General features: G+C 24.0%; 8 protein-coding genes across 8 annotated transcripts; 3 read left to right on the top strand and 5 right to left on the bottom strand.

Moving 5' to 3' along the window:
* Nucleotides 1–858: 858 nt before the first annotated feature.
* On the bottom strand, nucleotides 859–1713 carry DICPUDRAFT_18650 (uncharacterized protein; the record flags this gene model as incomplete). The annotated part of the gene is made up of 1 exon (XM_003287797.1): nucleotides 859–1713. A coding segment is annotated over one exon (855 nt), but the record flags the coding sequence as incomplete, so codon positions are not given.
* Nucleotides 1714–3964: 2251 nt separating this feature from the next.
* Nucleotides 3965–4171, bottom strand: DICPUDRAFT_152021 (uncharacterized protein; the record flags this gene model as incomplete). The annotated part of the gene is made up of 1 exon (XM_003287796.1): nucleotides 3965–4171. One exon carries the CDS (start codon nucleotides 4169–4171, stop codon nucleotides 3965–3967), a length of 207 nt encoding a protein of 68 aa, XP_003287844.1.
* Nucleotides 4172–6321: 2150 nt separating this feature from the next.
* DICPUDRAFT_97839 (uncharacterized protein) lies at nucleotides 6322–7801 on the top strand. The gene is made up of 2 exons (XM_003287813.1): nucleotides 6322–6487; nucleotides 6576–7801. The coding sequence occupies exons 1-2, from the start codon at nucleotides 6430–6432 to the stop codon at nucleotides 7727–7729; spliced, it is 1212 nt and encodes a 403-aa protein (XP_003287861.1). The 5' UTR covers nucleotides 6322–6429; the 3' UTR covers nucleotides 7730–7801.
* Nucleotides 7802–7860: 59 nt separating this feature from the next.
* On the bottom strand, nucleotides 7861–9527 carry DICPUDRAFT_87778 (uncharacterized protein; the record flags this gene model as incomplete). Its single annotated transcript, XM_003287795.1, has 3 exons — nucleotides 7861–8048; nucleotides 8122–9391; nucleotides 9465–9527. 3 exons carry the CDS (start codon nucleotides 9525–9527, stop codon nucleotides 7861–7863), a joined length of 1521 nt encoding a protein of 506 aa, XP_003287843.1.
* Nucleotides 9528–11959: 2432 nt separating this feature from the next.
* On the bottom strand, nucleotides 11960–12691 carry DICPUDRAFT_94502 (uncharacterized protein; the record flags this gene model as incomplete). The annotated part of the gene is made up of 2 exons (XM_003287794.1): nucleotides 11960–12573; nucleotides 12679–12691. The coding sequence occupies 2 exons, from the start codon at nucleotides 12689–12691 to the stop codon at nucleotides 12041–12043; spliced, it is 546 nt and encodes a 181-aa protein (XP_003287842.1). The 3' UTR covers nucleotides 11960–12040.
* A 251-nt stretch (nucleotides 12692–12942) lies between these two features.
* Nucleotides 12943–13805, top strand: DICPUDRAFT_87776 (uncharacterized protein; the record flags this gene model as incomplete). Its single annotated transcript, XM_003287812.1, has 2 exons — nucleotides 12943–13057; nucleotides 13192–13805. 2 exons carry the CDS (start codon nucleotides 12943–12945, stop codon nucleotides 13803–13805), a joined length of 729 nt encoding a protein of 242 aa, XP_003287860.1.
* A 220-nt stretch (nucleotides 13806–14025) lies between these two features.
* Nucleotides 14026–15095, top strand: DICPUDRAFT_33147 (uncharacterized protein; the record flags this gene model as incomplete). Its single annotated transcript, XM_003287811.1, has 4 exons — nucleotides 14026–14073; nucleotides 14140–14654; nucleotides 14727–14820; nucleotides 14913–15095. The coding sequence occupies 4 exons, from the start codon at nucleotides 14026–14028 to the stop codon at nucleotides 15093–15095; spliced, it is 840 nt and encodes a 279-aa protein (XP_003287859.1).
* A 130-nt stretch (nucleotides 15096–15225) lies between these two features.
* On the bottom strand, nucleotides 15226–16446 carry DICPUDRAFT_78692 (uncharacterized protein; the record flags this gene model as incomplete). Its single annotated transcript, XM_003287793.1, has 4 exons — nucleotides 15226–15500; nucleotides 15543–15747; nucleotides 15827–16198; nucleotides 16258–16446. Coding segments are annotated over 4 exons (1041 nt in total), but the record flags the coding sequence as incomplete, so codon positions are not given.
* Between the last annotated feature and the right edge of the window lie 57 nt (nucleotides 16447–16503).

Genomic DNA, 16503 nt, shown 5'->3' with positions numbered 1-16503 from the left:
AACTTAGAAATTGACTTTAAAAATGGAACTAATTGACCCTGAACTTAGAAACCCCTTTTTTTCAAAAAATAAACTAAATCGCATACCCTAGATAAAAATAGATAATGAAAAATAAAAAAAAGATAAAAAAAGGATAATAATTTTTAAAATAATAAAATATTTTTAAAAAATAAAAATTTATAAATAATAAATGAAGTTTTTATAAGCAATAATAGATTTGATTTCTAAAATTATTATTTTTCTATTTTTTTTATTTTTTTTTTTTTATTTTTTTAATTAATCAAAAATAATACACCTGATACACAACAAATAATTTTCTATATAAATCATGAAACAAAAATAATATTTACAAATATAAAATATAATACATAAGAAAAAAATGAAATTTTGGATTTTGATTTTTAAAAATTTTGATATTTATAGTTTATTATTTTATAAATATTGATTAAGAAAATAAACAAAGGTTTTATAAAGAGGAAAGAAATAATATATTTTAGTTTCCATTTGGTAGGAAAATATTAATCATGGCTGATAACTTTATTTTTTATTAATTTTAAAAAAACCGGGTGGAACTACTTGGTTAAAATAAAAACCGAATGTGAGTGTTGTGAGACTATTTGGTAATGTGCCGGGTAGAACTACTTGGTTAAAAAACTCACCGAATGTGAGTGTTGTAAGACTATTTGGTAATGTGCCGGGTGGAACTACTTGGTTAAAATAACCACCGAATGTGAGTGTTGTAAGACTATTTGGTAATGTGCAGGGTAGAAATACTTGGTTAAAATCATCACCGAATGTGAGTGTTGTAAGACTATTTGGTAATGTGCCGGGTAGAACTACTTGGTTAAAACAATAACCGAATGTGAGTGTTGTGAGACTATTTGGTAATGTGCCGGGTAGAACTACTTGGTTAAAACATTGACCGAATGTGAGTGTTGTGAGATTATTTGGTAATGAGCCTGATAGAACTACTTGGTTAAAACAATGACCGAATGTGAGTGTAGTGAGACTATTTGGTAATGAGCCGGGAAGAATTACTTGGTTAAAATCATAACCGAATGTGAGTGTTGTAAGACTATTTGGTAATGAGCCAGGTAGAACTACTTGGTTAAAATAACGACCGAATGTGAGTGTTGTAAGACTATTTGGTAATGTGCCAGGTGGAACTACTTGGTTAAAATCATCACCTAATGTGAGTGTTGTAAGACTATTTGGTAATGTGCCAGGTAGAAATACTTGGTTAAAATCATTACCGAATGTGAGTGTTGTGAGATTATTTGGTAATGAGCCGGGTGGGACTATTTGGTTAAAATAATAACCGAATGTGAGTGTTGTGAGATTATTTGGTAATGTCCCAGGTGGAACTACTTGGTTAAAATCATCACCGAATGTGAGTGTTGTGAGACTATTTGGTAATGAGCCAGGTAGAACTTCTTGGTTAAAATCACGACCGAATCTGAGTGTAGTGAGACTATTTGGTAATGAGCCGGGAAGAATTACTTGGTTAAAATCATAACCGAATGTGAGTGTTGTAAGACTATTTGGCAATGAGCCAGGTAGAACTACTTGGTTAAAATAACCACCGAATGTGAGTGTTGTAAGACTATTTGGTAATGTGCCAGGTGGAACTACTTGGTTAAAACACTCACCGAATGTGAGTGTTGTGATATTATTTGGTAATGAGCCTGATAGAACTACTTGGTTAAAACGATAACCGAATGTGAGTGTTGTGAGATTATTTGGTAATGTGCCGGGTAGAATTACTTGGTTAAAAGCATCACCGAATGTAAGTGTTGTAAGACTATTTGGTAATGTGCTGGGTAGAATTACTTGGTTAAAATAATTACCAAACGTGAGTGTAGTAATTGTATTTGGTAAAGTTGTTGGAGTTAACATTTTATTAAAAGTGCACAAATATAAATCTGTCAAAAATGGTGGAAATTCATTTTTATCTGGTAGTGTATCACCATGCCATTCAAGTGATGTTATATATGATTTATCTTTTAACTGGTCATAACTTGATCTATTTAATTCTACAACATTATGTTCAATAAACTTTAAAATATGTTTATGAATTTCATTTCTTAAAAATATATTATTCCAAACAATATATAATAATCTATAATGAATAGTTAAAAAGAGAAAACACCAATTAATATGCTTTTAATTAATCGACTATTATATTATATTTATTGTATTGTATTGTATTGTATTGTAATGTATTGTATTGTATTGTATTGTATTGTATTGTATTGTATTGTACTTACCTATCACTAATATTACTACTGTTTTTTAACTCTTCATTTACTTGAAAGTTAATTAGAGATGATAGCAGCCCATCCATTGTCAATATAAAATAAATAAAATAAATAAAAAAATATGAAATTAATATCTTGTAAAATATAAAAAAAATTCAAAAAAAAATAAAAAAAATTCACAATTTATCTTTAATATAAAAATCCAAATTTTTAAAAATCAAAATCCAAAATTTCATTTTTTCTCATCTATTAATTTATTTTTGTAAATATATTATTTTTTATTTATATTTGATGATTTATAAATAGTTTTGTAGAGAATAATTATTTGTGTTTATAAGTGTTTAAATTATATTTTATATAGTTTTGTAGATAATATTATTTTTTTTAAATCATTCGATTTTTTTATTTATAAATCATTGTTATAAAAAAAAAAAAGAATTATAATTAAGATAATAATAAATCTCCAATTGTGTGTTATTATTTTGAATATTGGTAATGAACCCCTTGCAGCCGATACTCTTACTAAATCAATGAATCTGTGGTATTGGTGGAAACCCATTGATTTATCAGCTAGCATTGATTATAAGCAAATACTAATATTATCTACTTCTCCTAATATATAGTACTGACCAATTCTATACTTTTGGTGATTTTATTTGAAACCTTTGAGATGACACATTTCTTTTAAGCTTTTTTCTATAAGCTTTCAAAATGATGGATAACCTGAGGTTTGACAGATTATTTGTAGAAATATCATCCTTTTGAAAAGTCAATGGTTGCCAATTACAGTTTTTGTTAAGTGCATCTACAAGAAAGTTTTTTTGAAATTCGATGCAACTATCTCTATTGGCAAATGTTATTAGGTCTTTTTTGTGCATCCATTTATCTAATTTTCGATATGAAATAACTTCTCTGCCCTTGTTTTCTTTAAAATAAATATAATAGTTTATTGAGATATAGAGGTTAATATATAGATATAAAGATTTAAAGAAAATTAACAAAGGTTTTATAAAGAAGAAAGAAATAATATTTTTTAGTTTCAATAATAGCAAAAAAGTTTATTTAGTATTATTTAAGCATCCCACATAATAATCTTTTTATCTCTACCAACTATAACGAGCTGGTTGCCTCTCCAGATTAATTGAGCAACCTTATCGTTATGTTCTTGTGGGAAAACTCTCATTAAGGGGCTAGTTTCACCACTGGAGATTCTAATGGTATTATCATCATAGCAATTAATGTACCATCGTCGTAATAAAATACACAACGATTGAAATCTTTATGGCCTGCATTGATACATTAAATCTTGTTCTATATTTTGATTTTCTTGATTATTTTCATGGCTTCCTTGTTCAGTATTATGATTTTGTTCAAAAGTTTATTTCATTTTGATATCCTGGTTCATTGATATGTTGATGTAAATATTGATTATTTTGATTTACTTGATTTTCATATTTTGAAATTTCTGGTCTATATATTACTTGAAAACAATAAGTGCCAGGTGGAACTACTTGGTTAAAACCACCACCAAATGTGAGTTTTGAAAGACTATTTGGTATGGAAAATATTAATCATGACCGATTATTTTATTTAATAATAAAAAAAGAGTAACATAATATAAGATTTAAGGTATGTAAAAATATATGTATTAAACAGGGAATAAGCAGAGGGTAAAATCTTTAAAAGATTTTAAAGAAAATTAATAATTAGTTTGGGGTTTTGAATTTTTTGAGACAACTTTCAAGAGCGAGTACAGTACCTGTAATTGCGAGTCTGGGTATCATTACTCTCAAGAATTTCTTTTCAGCTACTGGTAACGGAAGTGTATTAATGCAGTCTTTAAACTTCATTATTGGAATGGATGTTGCATCTCTTGTATTTGGGTTTAATGTATAATTAAAATGTTTGGCCATTATCAGAGTATTTCAAATCGATTAATAGTGATATGATAAGATGTATACTCAAACTATGACCGAACAAAGTAAACATTTGATAATTAATCTAGCAAAATGGCTTCAATAATCAGACAACACACAAATTCATTATTATACAACAAGGTGCTAAATTGGTTATTTTGGGTTTTTTTTTAATTTTTTTTGTATATTAAATTTTTTTTTTAATATTATTATTCATTGTAACATCAATGTTATTATTTCTAATCCCTAAATAACAATTAACAAAAAATACAACTTTACATTATATTGTATGATATCTTTTTAAAACATTATCTAAGGAATTTCCTGTTTAAATTTATATCTTAAAATATTGCTTGTCGAAAATCTTTTAATTTTTGAAAATACATTTTGAATTTTATTTTGTTGTTTAATATCGTATTTTTACCACCTACTTCAATAACACAATATCATTTTACAAACACCTGAAGGAAAGCCAATCTGCAATACCTTTCCACTTTTTGGACAACAAAAAACCAATAAGGTTAAAGCTGATTTACTTTATTTACAACTATAAAATAAATTTCTAATATCTTTATTAATTGGTTGCTAATTTGTTATTTCAAACCATTAAAAAAACAATAATATATAATAATATTTTTAAATTATCTAGATTTAAAAATATTTTATTTTTCTTAAAAATTTAATAAAACTGTTAAATTAATAAGGAATTTTCATATAGATAATATGAATTAATGGTATGTACAGTTATAGTTTAGTGATTAGAAATAATCAAATAGGTTACAATGAATAATTATAAAAAAATTATTGAAAAAAAACTGTAGATACTCCAAGAATTTTAAGACATTGTTTCACCTTTGGCAAAAGATATTTTTAAAAGTTATTTTAATAATAGACTTGATAATAGCAATAAAATAGAATTCATGTACCATTAAAATCATATGAGTGCAACCACAGTGGTCGTAGATGGCTCGGAAAAACAAATTAGAATACCAATTGATAATGAAAAGCAATTCTTTAAGATATAATTCTAAACATTAAGGAACTTTTTATTTTGAAATATTATCAAAATATTATGATATAGTGTATAGGTGCATTTTTAATTATTTGTTATTCCAGAAATTAGAAATAATAACATCGAGGACAATGAATTATTAATTAAATAGTTAAAAAAAAAAATTATTACATATAAAAAAAAATTAAAAAAATTAAAAAAAACCCAAAAAACCAAATTACCAAAAAATTTATATGTAAAAAAAAAAAAAAAATTTTCAGTTTTTTCATCCACTGTGGTAACATTGACCTAAAAAAATCAAATATCCAAACACTGAGAGTGACTTTTCTTTTTGTTATTCAGTAATTTGTTGATTAATGGTTCTAATTTACACAATTTTTTTTCTAAATCTAAAAGTTTTTGTTTTAATTCATCATTTTCCTTTTGATCAAATTTCATTTTTATTAAATGTAAAAGCATTTTATTTTTTAGAAGAAAGTAGTGAAGAGGAATATTTAAAAAGTTTAAATTAAATCCAAAAAAAAATTGATATGTTTAAATATCGATTCTAAGGATTGTCATGGAATACACATCACTGGTTAAAATTAAATATTTGTTAAATTTTAATTATTTTAGTATGTTATTATTAAAATATAAAAAGAATACTCAAATCATATAGTGCGATTGTGGCAAACTTATAATTGAGACTTTCTGACAATGAAAAAATTTTAACCCATAAAAAAAAAAATTATTTAAAAAAAAAAAATAACTTTCGCGTGATTAAAATTAAAATAGAAATAAGGTATCATTTTTTTTATTTTATAATTTAGATTAATTTATTTAAAATTAATTTTTTTTTTTTTATTTTTACTAAAATTGTTTTTCTTATTTTTTTAATATATCGTTAATATATTTAAAAACAACTTTCCTTTTTAATAGCTATGGATTTGATAATTTTTATTTATTTAAATTTTTAAATAATTTTTTTAATTAAATTTTAATTATATTTCTAAAAAAAGAAAATAAAAAAGATTTTAATAAAATAATTTATTTTTTATAAAATTAAATTTAAATTATTTTTTTTTTTTTTTTTTTTTATAAATTAAATTAAATTTTTTTTTTTTTAAAGTATTTCTAATTATTCCTTGTTTGTTTACTAGAGTTAAATATATTTAATGATATAGTTAATTTAGTTTTAATTTGTGTTTTATAGAATTATAAAAAAAAAAAAAAATAATTTAAATTTAAAATAAAATAATATAATATGAATACAATAAAATATAAATATTTGGTTTTGGTATTATTGGCTTTATTTTCATTTTGTAAGTTTAATAAAAAAAAAAAAAATTAAATAAAAATTAAAAAAAAAAAAAAAAAAAAAAAAATACTAATTTTTTAAAAAAATTATAGTAAATGTAAATATTGCTGATGATAGTGCAATAAAGGTAACAGCTTTAACAACAACACCGGCAACAACAGCTACCCCAACTAGTGGAAAATGTTCAGGTATTACTGCCAGTTTTACATTATCAGAAAAACCATCAGCAACCCCTGAAGTAACATTTGCAGGTGTTTCCTCTGATAGTGCAACAACTGTAGTAGCAGATACTACAGATACAACTGGAACAAAATATACTGTAACAGGTATTGTTTTGGACGAAGACAGTTCAATTACTGGAGCCACATTTAAAATTGCTACCACTACTCTAAGTTTAGATACTGGTGTAACCGTTCCAGCTTTAAAATGTTCAGCTTCAACTGATGATACTGCTCCAAAGATTACCGCAATTTCTGTAAACAAAGCTACTGATGCTGCAGATCCAACCACTGTTGATGACCAAAAGAAACCATATTGTGAAGGTATTGTTGTTACAGTAACTCTTGACAAACTCCTTAGTGAGATTAAACCAGATAGTATTGATCTTGTTCCAAAATATTCAGGAGAACCATCAGGTGCAACTGCAGGCTCAATTTCTGTTCGTCAAGATTCAATGGACAAACCAGTTTATCAATACACAATCAATGTTTTAGCTGGTAGTACTCTTAAAGATTTATCATTTATTTATCAAGAGAAAACCACTGTAACCCCTATTACTACTATTGACTTTACTTGCACTGAAGGAGAAACCCCAACCGGTGAAGCACCAACCAAAGTTACTACATTAACAACAACCAATGATTTTGCTGTAGCCACTAAAGGTTTATGTAGTCAAGTTAGTATCGAGTTCACCCTCGACCAAGTTGCAACCCCAACAGATCTTTCAATTAAATCAGCAAGCATTGATACAACCACAAATGCAATTAAAATTACCCAAACAGACGCAACCAAACCAAACTATGTAGCCGACTTTGATGTCAAAGAAGGTACAAATCTTGACGATCTCACAATTTCATATTTAACCACTGAATTAACTTTACCAACAACCAAATTAACTTTTGAATGTAAAAAAGAAGGTTCAGCAGATAGTTCAAAAGATGGATCCTCATCTGAATCATCACTTATCCCAATTAATATTGTTTTAATATTATCATCATTGTTTTTATATATTGTTTTATTTAATTAAAACAATATAGAAAACTAAAAAAAAAAAAAAAAACAAATAAAATTAAAAATAAAAATAAAAAATTTAGATTTTAAAAATAAAATTTTTTTATTACTCTTTATTTCTTTTAAAACAATAAACCTTTTATTTTATTAATTTGACCTTTTAATAATTTTAATATTAAATTTTTTTGGATATAATGTCAAAGATAACTTTTCAATTTCTTGAATTTTTTTACCATCGATAGATTCGAATCTATATTTTAAAATTAAATTTGAAATTAATAAATAAATTTCATCTAAAGCAATTTGATTTCCAACACAATTTCTTTGGCCAATTCCTAAATAAAAGTTATAAGAAATAGAAGTTAATATTTTAATATTTTAAAAAAATTAAAAAATATAAATATTTACCAAATATTAAAAATGAATCATTTTCAATTTTTGAATCAATAAATCTTTCGGGGTAAAAGCTTTTTGAGTATTTAAAGCAGTTTTCATTGTATGCTATTCCTTTGAAATTTATAAGCAGCTGTGAACCCATTGGAATAAAATACTTATTATCAATAACTACATTTCGAGTGCATTCATGTGGTAAACCAAATGGTGCTACTGGGTGAATTCTTAATGTTTCTTTGATGAATGCAACTAGTAATGGTGTTTCTAATTTATCTTGAACTTTGATGGTTTGTTTATCGAGATTTTTAAGTTCGCTATAAATTTTACTTTGGTATTCAGGACGATTGATTAAATTTAATAAAATCCATTCGATTGCGGTAGAGCTTGTTTCAGTTCCAGCTAAAAAGAAATCTAAGCAAGTTGTTAAGATACTTTGTACATCGCTTTCGGTTGGTTTGTCCTTGCCATACTCATAGATGAGTGATTCTAATAAATCCTTTGGCTTGCTTTTAACTTCATTTCCTTCGAATGACATTTCACTTAAATGTTGCTGATACTTGCTGTTAATAAAACTGAAAATCTTTGGGAATAAAGTATCTGTTTTTTTTAAATATTGAAAATATAATGGCTGCAATACACTGATAAAGTCAATTAAAGTTGATGCTGAAAATACCTTGAAAATTTCTTTAATTGTTCTAAAAAAGAATTTTAACTCTTTAGAATCTTCTTCATTTTCGTTTGAAAACTTGATATCTTCATTGAAGATAAACTTGTACATGATAGAAATTGTGTATCTTTGAATAAGGAATCTTGGTTTTTCTAAAATTATATATTCATTTTCATCTGCACCAGATGTATTGAATTCTTTAAATCTGTTGTCGACCATTGTCATAAACTCTGATACTTTTTGGTTTAAAAAGTCATAGAGTGTTTTATTTGATGACTTTCTTAATGCTCTTGATACGATATCTCTGTTTCTATCCCAATAGTCACCGTTTCCTGTAGTAGTACCATGATAGTTATTACCAAATGCTAACTTTGCAGAGAAGGGTCTATCTTTAAAAGCTGAAAAATTTTCGATTAACATTTCTCTAATTAATTTAGGATCACTAACAATTACTGAATATTTATCACCCATCCACATTCTGAATATATGTTTATACTGTTGAGAATATTCAGTTAATTTTAATTGAGGCGATTTGGTTCCAAATTGATGTAAATTACCTAAAATTGGTAATGGAAAAGGACCTTTTAATTTTAATTTATGATTATCATAATTGAAAAACTTTAATTGACCATCAAAAAAAAAATTAGTAAACACAAATTTAATTTATCATTTTAAAAAAAAATATAATTACCTTATAATAATAATAAATTATAAAAAATATTATTAAAGATATAAAAATAAATAATAAATTCATCTTTGTAATAAATTTAAAAATGATCCAAAAAAAAAAAAAAATTAATTAAATTTATTTTTTTAAATTAATTTAAAAAAATAAAATCTAAAAAAAAAAAAAAAATTTATGAGGATGGGAAAGCCATATTTTTTAAATAAAAACAAAAAATCTTATTAATTTTTAACCCCTGAAGTATGGAATGCAAAATTTTATAAATAATAAAAAAACCACTTTTTCAATTTTTTAAAAAAAAAAAAGGATCTCATTCTAACAATTTAAGGGCCAAGGGTTAATATATTTTATTAATTATTTCTTTTAACCATTTTAATTCTTTTAAAACCTTTTGGATTTAAAGTTAAAGATAGCTTTTCTATTTCTGGTAATGGTTTACCATCAACTGATTCAAACCTATAATTTAAAATTAAATTTGAAATTAAACAATATATTTCTTCTTGGGAAAGTAATTGACCTGGACAATTTCTTGGACCCAAACCTATAGTGTAATGTAAAGTGTGTTAGTTTTAAATAATTATTAATATACTAAAACATTAATGTAAGTATACTTACCAAAAGGCATATAGAATTCATTTTCTTTTTTATTATTTATAAATCTTTCTGGGTTGAATGTTTTTGCATCTTTAAATAAACTTTCATTATAAGCAATACCTCTAAAGTTTATTAATATTTGAGCACCTTTTGGAAAGAAATATTGATTATCAATGATTATATCATCAGTTGCGGTATGAGGTAAACCAAATGGAACACCTGGGAATAGTCTTGAGGTTTCTTTAATGAAACTGTTTAAAAGAGGTGTATCAATTTTATCTTGAGCTTTGATTTCTGGTTTATTTAATGATTTAATTTCATTATATATTCTCCATTGTATGTCTTGATGATTGATGAGCTTTAAAGTTAACCATTCTAGAGTGGAGGCAGTTGTATCTGTTCCAGCTAAAAAGAAATCGAGTGATGAGGTCAATATACTTTGTACTTCGCTATTTGTGGGATTATCTTTACCATATTCATAAATTAAATGTTCCAACAAATGCTTTGAACTCTTTCTATTCACTTCATCATTTTCATCAAACTTCATTGTCTTTAATTGATCTTGATATTTGTTGTAGATATACTTGAAATAGCTTGGGAAGGTTTTGTTTTTGTAGGTTAAGTATTTAAAATATAATGGCTGTAAAACTCTGATAAAATCTATAATATGCACATTTGAAAATATTTTAAAGATATCTTTGATTTTGATTAATATTTCCTTTAGTTGTTTTACATTCTCTTCGTCATCTGAAAAGCTTAAATTCTCATTAAAGATAAATTTGTACATGATTGAAATTGTGTATCTTTGGTAGTAGAATCTAGGTTTATTTAAAATGATGAATTTCTCTTTTGTTTTTTTATCTATATTATCTGAATCTATAAACTTTTCTTCAATCATACTTAGATAATCTGCAACTTTAATATTCACAAAGTCATAGATTTCTTTATTGTTTGATTTTCTTAATGCCCGAGATACCACATCTCTATTATTGTCCCAATATGCCCCACATCCCATTGATGTACCATGATAATTATTACCAAATTGAATTTTAGCACTTAGTGGTCTATCTTTAAAATTTTCAAAATTATCTACAAATACTTCTCTTAAAATTTTAGGATCACTAATTACCACTGTGTACATATCACCCATCCACATACGATAAATATGATTAAACTTTAGTGATAAATTTGTAAAAACATTAATTGGTAAATCTCCACCTGCTTGATGTAAGTTTCCTAATAATGGTAATGGTTTTGGACCCTTTATACTTTTTTCATGTTTATCTGGATTAAATATTAACTGATTTAAATAAAGTAAATAAAAAAAATTAGTATTTAAAATAAAAACTAATGTTTAAAAAAAAAAGAAATTACCTGACTTCTGACTATATAAATAGTTATAACTATTATTATACATATAATAGTAATCATTTTTTAAAGGTAACATATATTGTTAATATTAAATTAAAAAAATATTAAATAGTTTTTTTTTTTTAATTATTTAATTATTTAATTATTTAATTATTTAATTATTTAATATATCCACTTAACTATTATTTATTGTTAAACTTGTTTTAACTTTAAAAAGTTATAAAGATATCTAAAAAATAATTTAATTAAAATGTATTAATAAAAAAAAGTGGTTGTGTTAATCTTTTAAAAATTTAGATTTACCAAAAAATGAAAATAGATATGTGTTAAATAAAAAAACTACAAAAATATTTATATATATAATTAAACTAATATCTAATAACAAAACAATTACAAAAAATATCCTCTATTATAAATAAAAATACACGATTATTGATCTTTTAGGTGAGAATTTTTTTTTTTTTTTTAAAATATTATTTATTTACATATATTTTGTAAGATTTTTATTCCAATATATTGAAAACTATTTATTATTATATTTTAACTATTTAAATTTATATATTTATACTTTTTTTATTTCTATTATTATTATTATTATTATTATAACTATGTATTATTTAAACAACAATTGTAATTTGATCTCCATTATCATTTAAACCAACAAATGGATAATATTTACTATTTTCATTAAATTGAGTTTCGAATGGTGTACCTAATAAGCTGTTATTTTTATATAAATGTAAAGCCAAAGTTTTTGAGGCGGTTAACTCTAAAACGATTTTAATTTTATCACCAGTTGTAAAAGTTTCACCAAATTGGAATGATTTCAAATTTTGACCATCCTCCTCTTGAGCTTCATTTTTAAATCCTTTGAATAAATAAGTTTTATTTGATGATGGATCAGTGATACCAACTTCAATAAATCCATGAGTGAAACCAACTTGAACTGTCCATTCTACTGAGGTTTGATTATTATCGAATGAAATATAATTATCTGCTAAAATTCTGACTGGGGGGGGATCATCCCCTCTAACTCTTTCTTTTCTAGTTGCTGTTAAATCACCATTTGATAACTCAATTGGTTTTTCTTCTTCTTTTGAAAATCTGGTTTTATCAATTAAATTATTAATATTCCATTTAAATTTAAGTTCTATTTAATTTAATAAATATAAAAAAAAAAAAAAAAAAAAAAAAAAAAAAATTAATATTTTATTTATTTGTATTTATCTGTAGTTATTTATATTTATTTATTTACCTTGGGTAGTCATTATTTATATGTGTGATGATTTTATATTTTTTAATAATTATTTAAAAATGAAATATTTTTTTTTTATTATTTAAAAAATAATTTTATTTTAAATTTTATAAAAATAAAAATAAAAAAAAATTTAAAAAAATTAAAAAAAAAAAAAAATATTTTTCTATTTTTTTAGTAAAACTTTGGATAAAATTATAGAAATATAATTTCAACTAAATTATTTATTATTTTTCAGAGAAATATATTATAAAATATTAAATTATGGAAAATGATGATGTAGACGTTGGAGATTTATTTCTTAATAAGTCATATGTGCAAAAGACCATAGACTATTTTGGTGTTTCAATTAAATTAAATACATTAGATTCCGCATCAAGTGTGTATATATAAAAATATAAAAAAAAAAAAAAAATACTGGTGGTCTTGAAGAGAAAAATACTAATTATTTATTGCATTTTTTTTATTTTTCATTTTTTTATTTTTTTTATTTTTTTATATTTTTATTTTTAGCTGACTTTGATTTAACTGGTCAAACTATTTGGATATCAGCACAGGTTTTATCACAATTTATTATAAAGAATATAGAGGAATATAAAGATAAAAAAGTTTTAGAGGTGGGATCGGGTGTGGGTGTTTGTGGGTTATTTTTAGCAAAATTGGGATGTAACGATATTACACTTACAGACAACAATGAAATCGTGTTGGAACTATTGGATAGAAATTGTATTGAATCCACTCAAGATGGATATGGATGCAAGTGTATGAAATTAGATTGGGGTGATAAAACCGATATAGAGAATTGTTTAGTTAGCACCAGCGACTCGAATGGATATGACGTTATTATGGGCTCCGATATTGTTTATTGGAGAATTGGCATCGAACCATTGTTCATCACCGTATCACAACTATTAAAGCAAAACGACAACTCAAGGTTCATAATTTGTTATCAGTCAAGAGCATCGCAGACCGATGCCTATCTTTTAGAGACTGCAAAAAAATATGGTTTCGAATACGAATTTAAACCACTGGACTTTTTGGATAAATCCTTATTGACAATTCAAGACGACTCAACCATAAATATCATCAGTTTAATAATTTTCAAAAGAATAAAAAACAATAACTAAAATAATTAATTATATTAATTAATTGGAAACAAATCAAATAAAATTGCTTTATTCGTTTTTTTTTTTTATTTTTTAATTTTAATTTTTTTTTTATTATTTTTTATTATTTTTTTTTAATTTTTAATTTTTAAATTTATTTTTTTTAATTTTTTTTTCATTTTTTTTTTAAACAAAACGAGACATCTTTTAATATAAATATATATACACATAAAATAACAATATGGGTAAACATGCACAATTAGTTATGGGTCCAGCAGGTAGTGGAAAAGTAATATACATATATACAGCTTATTACGCAATATTGTCATATATACTAACATATTAAAAACTACAGTCTACATATTGCGATACAATGAGAAAATATTGCGAAGAAATTAAGAGATCAGTACATGTTGTAAATTTAGATCCAGCAGCAGAGGTATTTGAATATCCAGTTTCAATCGATATCAAAAATTTAGTTACAGTAGACGAAGTTATGGATGAATTACAGTATGGTCCAAATGGAGGTTTAGTATATGCAATGGAATATCTAATAGAGAATATGGATTGGTTATCAGAAGAATTGGGCGATTATGAAGATGATTATTTAATAATAGATTGTCCAGGTCAAATAGAGTTATACAGTCATATTCCAGTAATGAGATCATTGGTAGATCATTTACAACAATTGGGTTATAGAGTATGTGCTGTATTTTTAGTAGATTCTCAATTCATTTTAGATAACTGTAAATTTATTAGTGGCGCTCTTATGTGTCTCTCTGCAATGGTCCGTTTAGAAATACCTCATATTAATGTTTTAACCAAAGTGGATGTTTTAAAAAGTTCAGATCAATATAGAGAAATTGAAAAGTAATTATTTATTTATTTATTTATGAATTTTATTTCTTTTCATAATACTAATTGTTCATTATTTATTTTAAGGTTTTTAGATTTAGAAGTTCATAATTTAGTAGAGGAATTAAATTTAGAAACTCATAATAGGTATCATAAAATGAATAAACCAATAGGTTCATTGGTATGTTCAAAAAAAAAAAAAAAAAAAAAAAAAAAAAAAATTTTAAGAAAATAAAAAACATTTATTAATCTTTTAAATTATATTTCAAACAGCTTGAAGATTTTAGTTTAGTAGGTTTTTTACCATTGGATATAACCGATCAAGAAAGTTTAAATGTTTTATTACAACATATTGATAACTCCATTCAATATGGCGAGGATTTAGAACCTCAAGATTTAAAATCAGATTTTCCAGATGAAGATGAAGATGGTATCGAAGATATGTTGGGTTATTAATATATCAATATAAAATCATCACAATAAAAATCACAATATACCAAATATAATTTAAATAACAGATAATGTTTTTTTTATTTTATTTATTTATTTATTTATAATAACTTTTTTTTTTTAATAATTTATTTTATTAAACAATTACAACTTCTACAGGAATTGTTATATTTGATGCACTATCATTTATAACATTTAATTCGATATCTCCACCACAAATATTATTACTTTTATCTTCATTTTTATCTATTATATCATTTTGGACTTTATTATTATTATTATTATCATTATTGATATTGTTTAAAATTTCTTTAAAAGATTCATTACAACTATTTTCTATTGCTGGATTTACTATATTGGAAAGTTCATGGTCCTTTTTCATTTCTTTTATTAATGCTTCTTTATCGACATCTATTGTTTTATAATATATTACATTTTTAAATTTTAAATTACTATGGATGGATTTATAGTGTAATGACGAAAAGAAGAATAATACTGATAAAATTGAAATAAAAATCTTTTTTATTTTTTTTAATTTATTGCTATCGCCTACATAATAAATAAATGATGACCCGCTATTATTAATACTGACTTCACTGTTAAATGTTTCATATTTGTACAAGTTCACCAAAACCTTTTTTTTATACTCTTCAACAATCTAATAAAAAATATTATATTAATATGAATACTTTTTTAAAAAATTAATTTTATCATCAAATAATTTATAAAAATCTTACAGAAGGTAAAATACTATTAGATTTAATTGAAATATTTATATTTGATAGTATAACATGAATACTATCATTGTTTACAATGATATCATTTTCCACTGGTATTGTGGATATTGGGGTACTATCTTGCATTTCGATCGGTATTGATAATGAGTGTGTGGGTCTCGCTAAAATATCTTTACTTAAAATATAACTACATTTATTTTTTTCATCTGATTTTGTTACTGCAATAATATCTTTTCCCAATAAATTATACTTTGAGAAACTTGTTTTATCTAAATTAAATAGTATTGGCCACATGGATATAATTAATATTTGAAATATTACTGCAGTTGTTATAAATTCGAATATCCCAGCAATCGCTATTATAATATAATACTATAAAAAACTATATTAATATAAATGTATATATAAATAAGTTATAAATAATTAATTACCAATTTCCAATGATCTCTTATTATAATCATTGCAACAATTATTAATACTAATACAGCTTGCACTAAATTAAATATCTTCATTAACCTATATCTTTTTATAAACAAATGCTTTATATATGAAATCGTAGCTATAGGTTCCAACTCTTGCTCTATGATTTGATTTTGATCCATTTCTATTACTTCTAAATGCTTTATTTTAAATATTAATAATAATTATAGTTTATATTATAATCTAAAGAAAAAAAG

This window comes from Dictyostelium purpureum, assembly GCF_000190715.1.
Source record: "Dictyostelium purpureum unplaced genomic scaffold DICPUscaffold_114, whole genome shotgun sequence".
In the NCBI taxonomy this organism is placed as follows: domain Eukaryota; phylum Evosea; class Eumycetozoa; order Dictyosteliales; family Dictyosteliaceae; genus Dictyostelium; species Dictyostelium purpureum.
The sequence above is the reverse complement of the archived record's forward strand: the minus strand, read 5'-3'. Positions and strand labels throughout refer to the sequence as shown.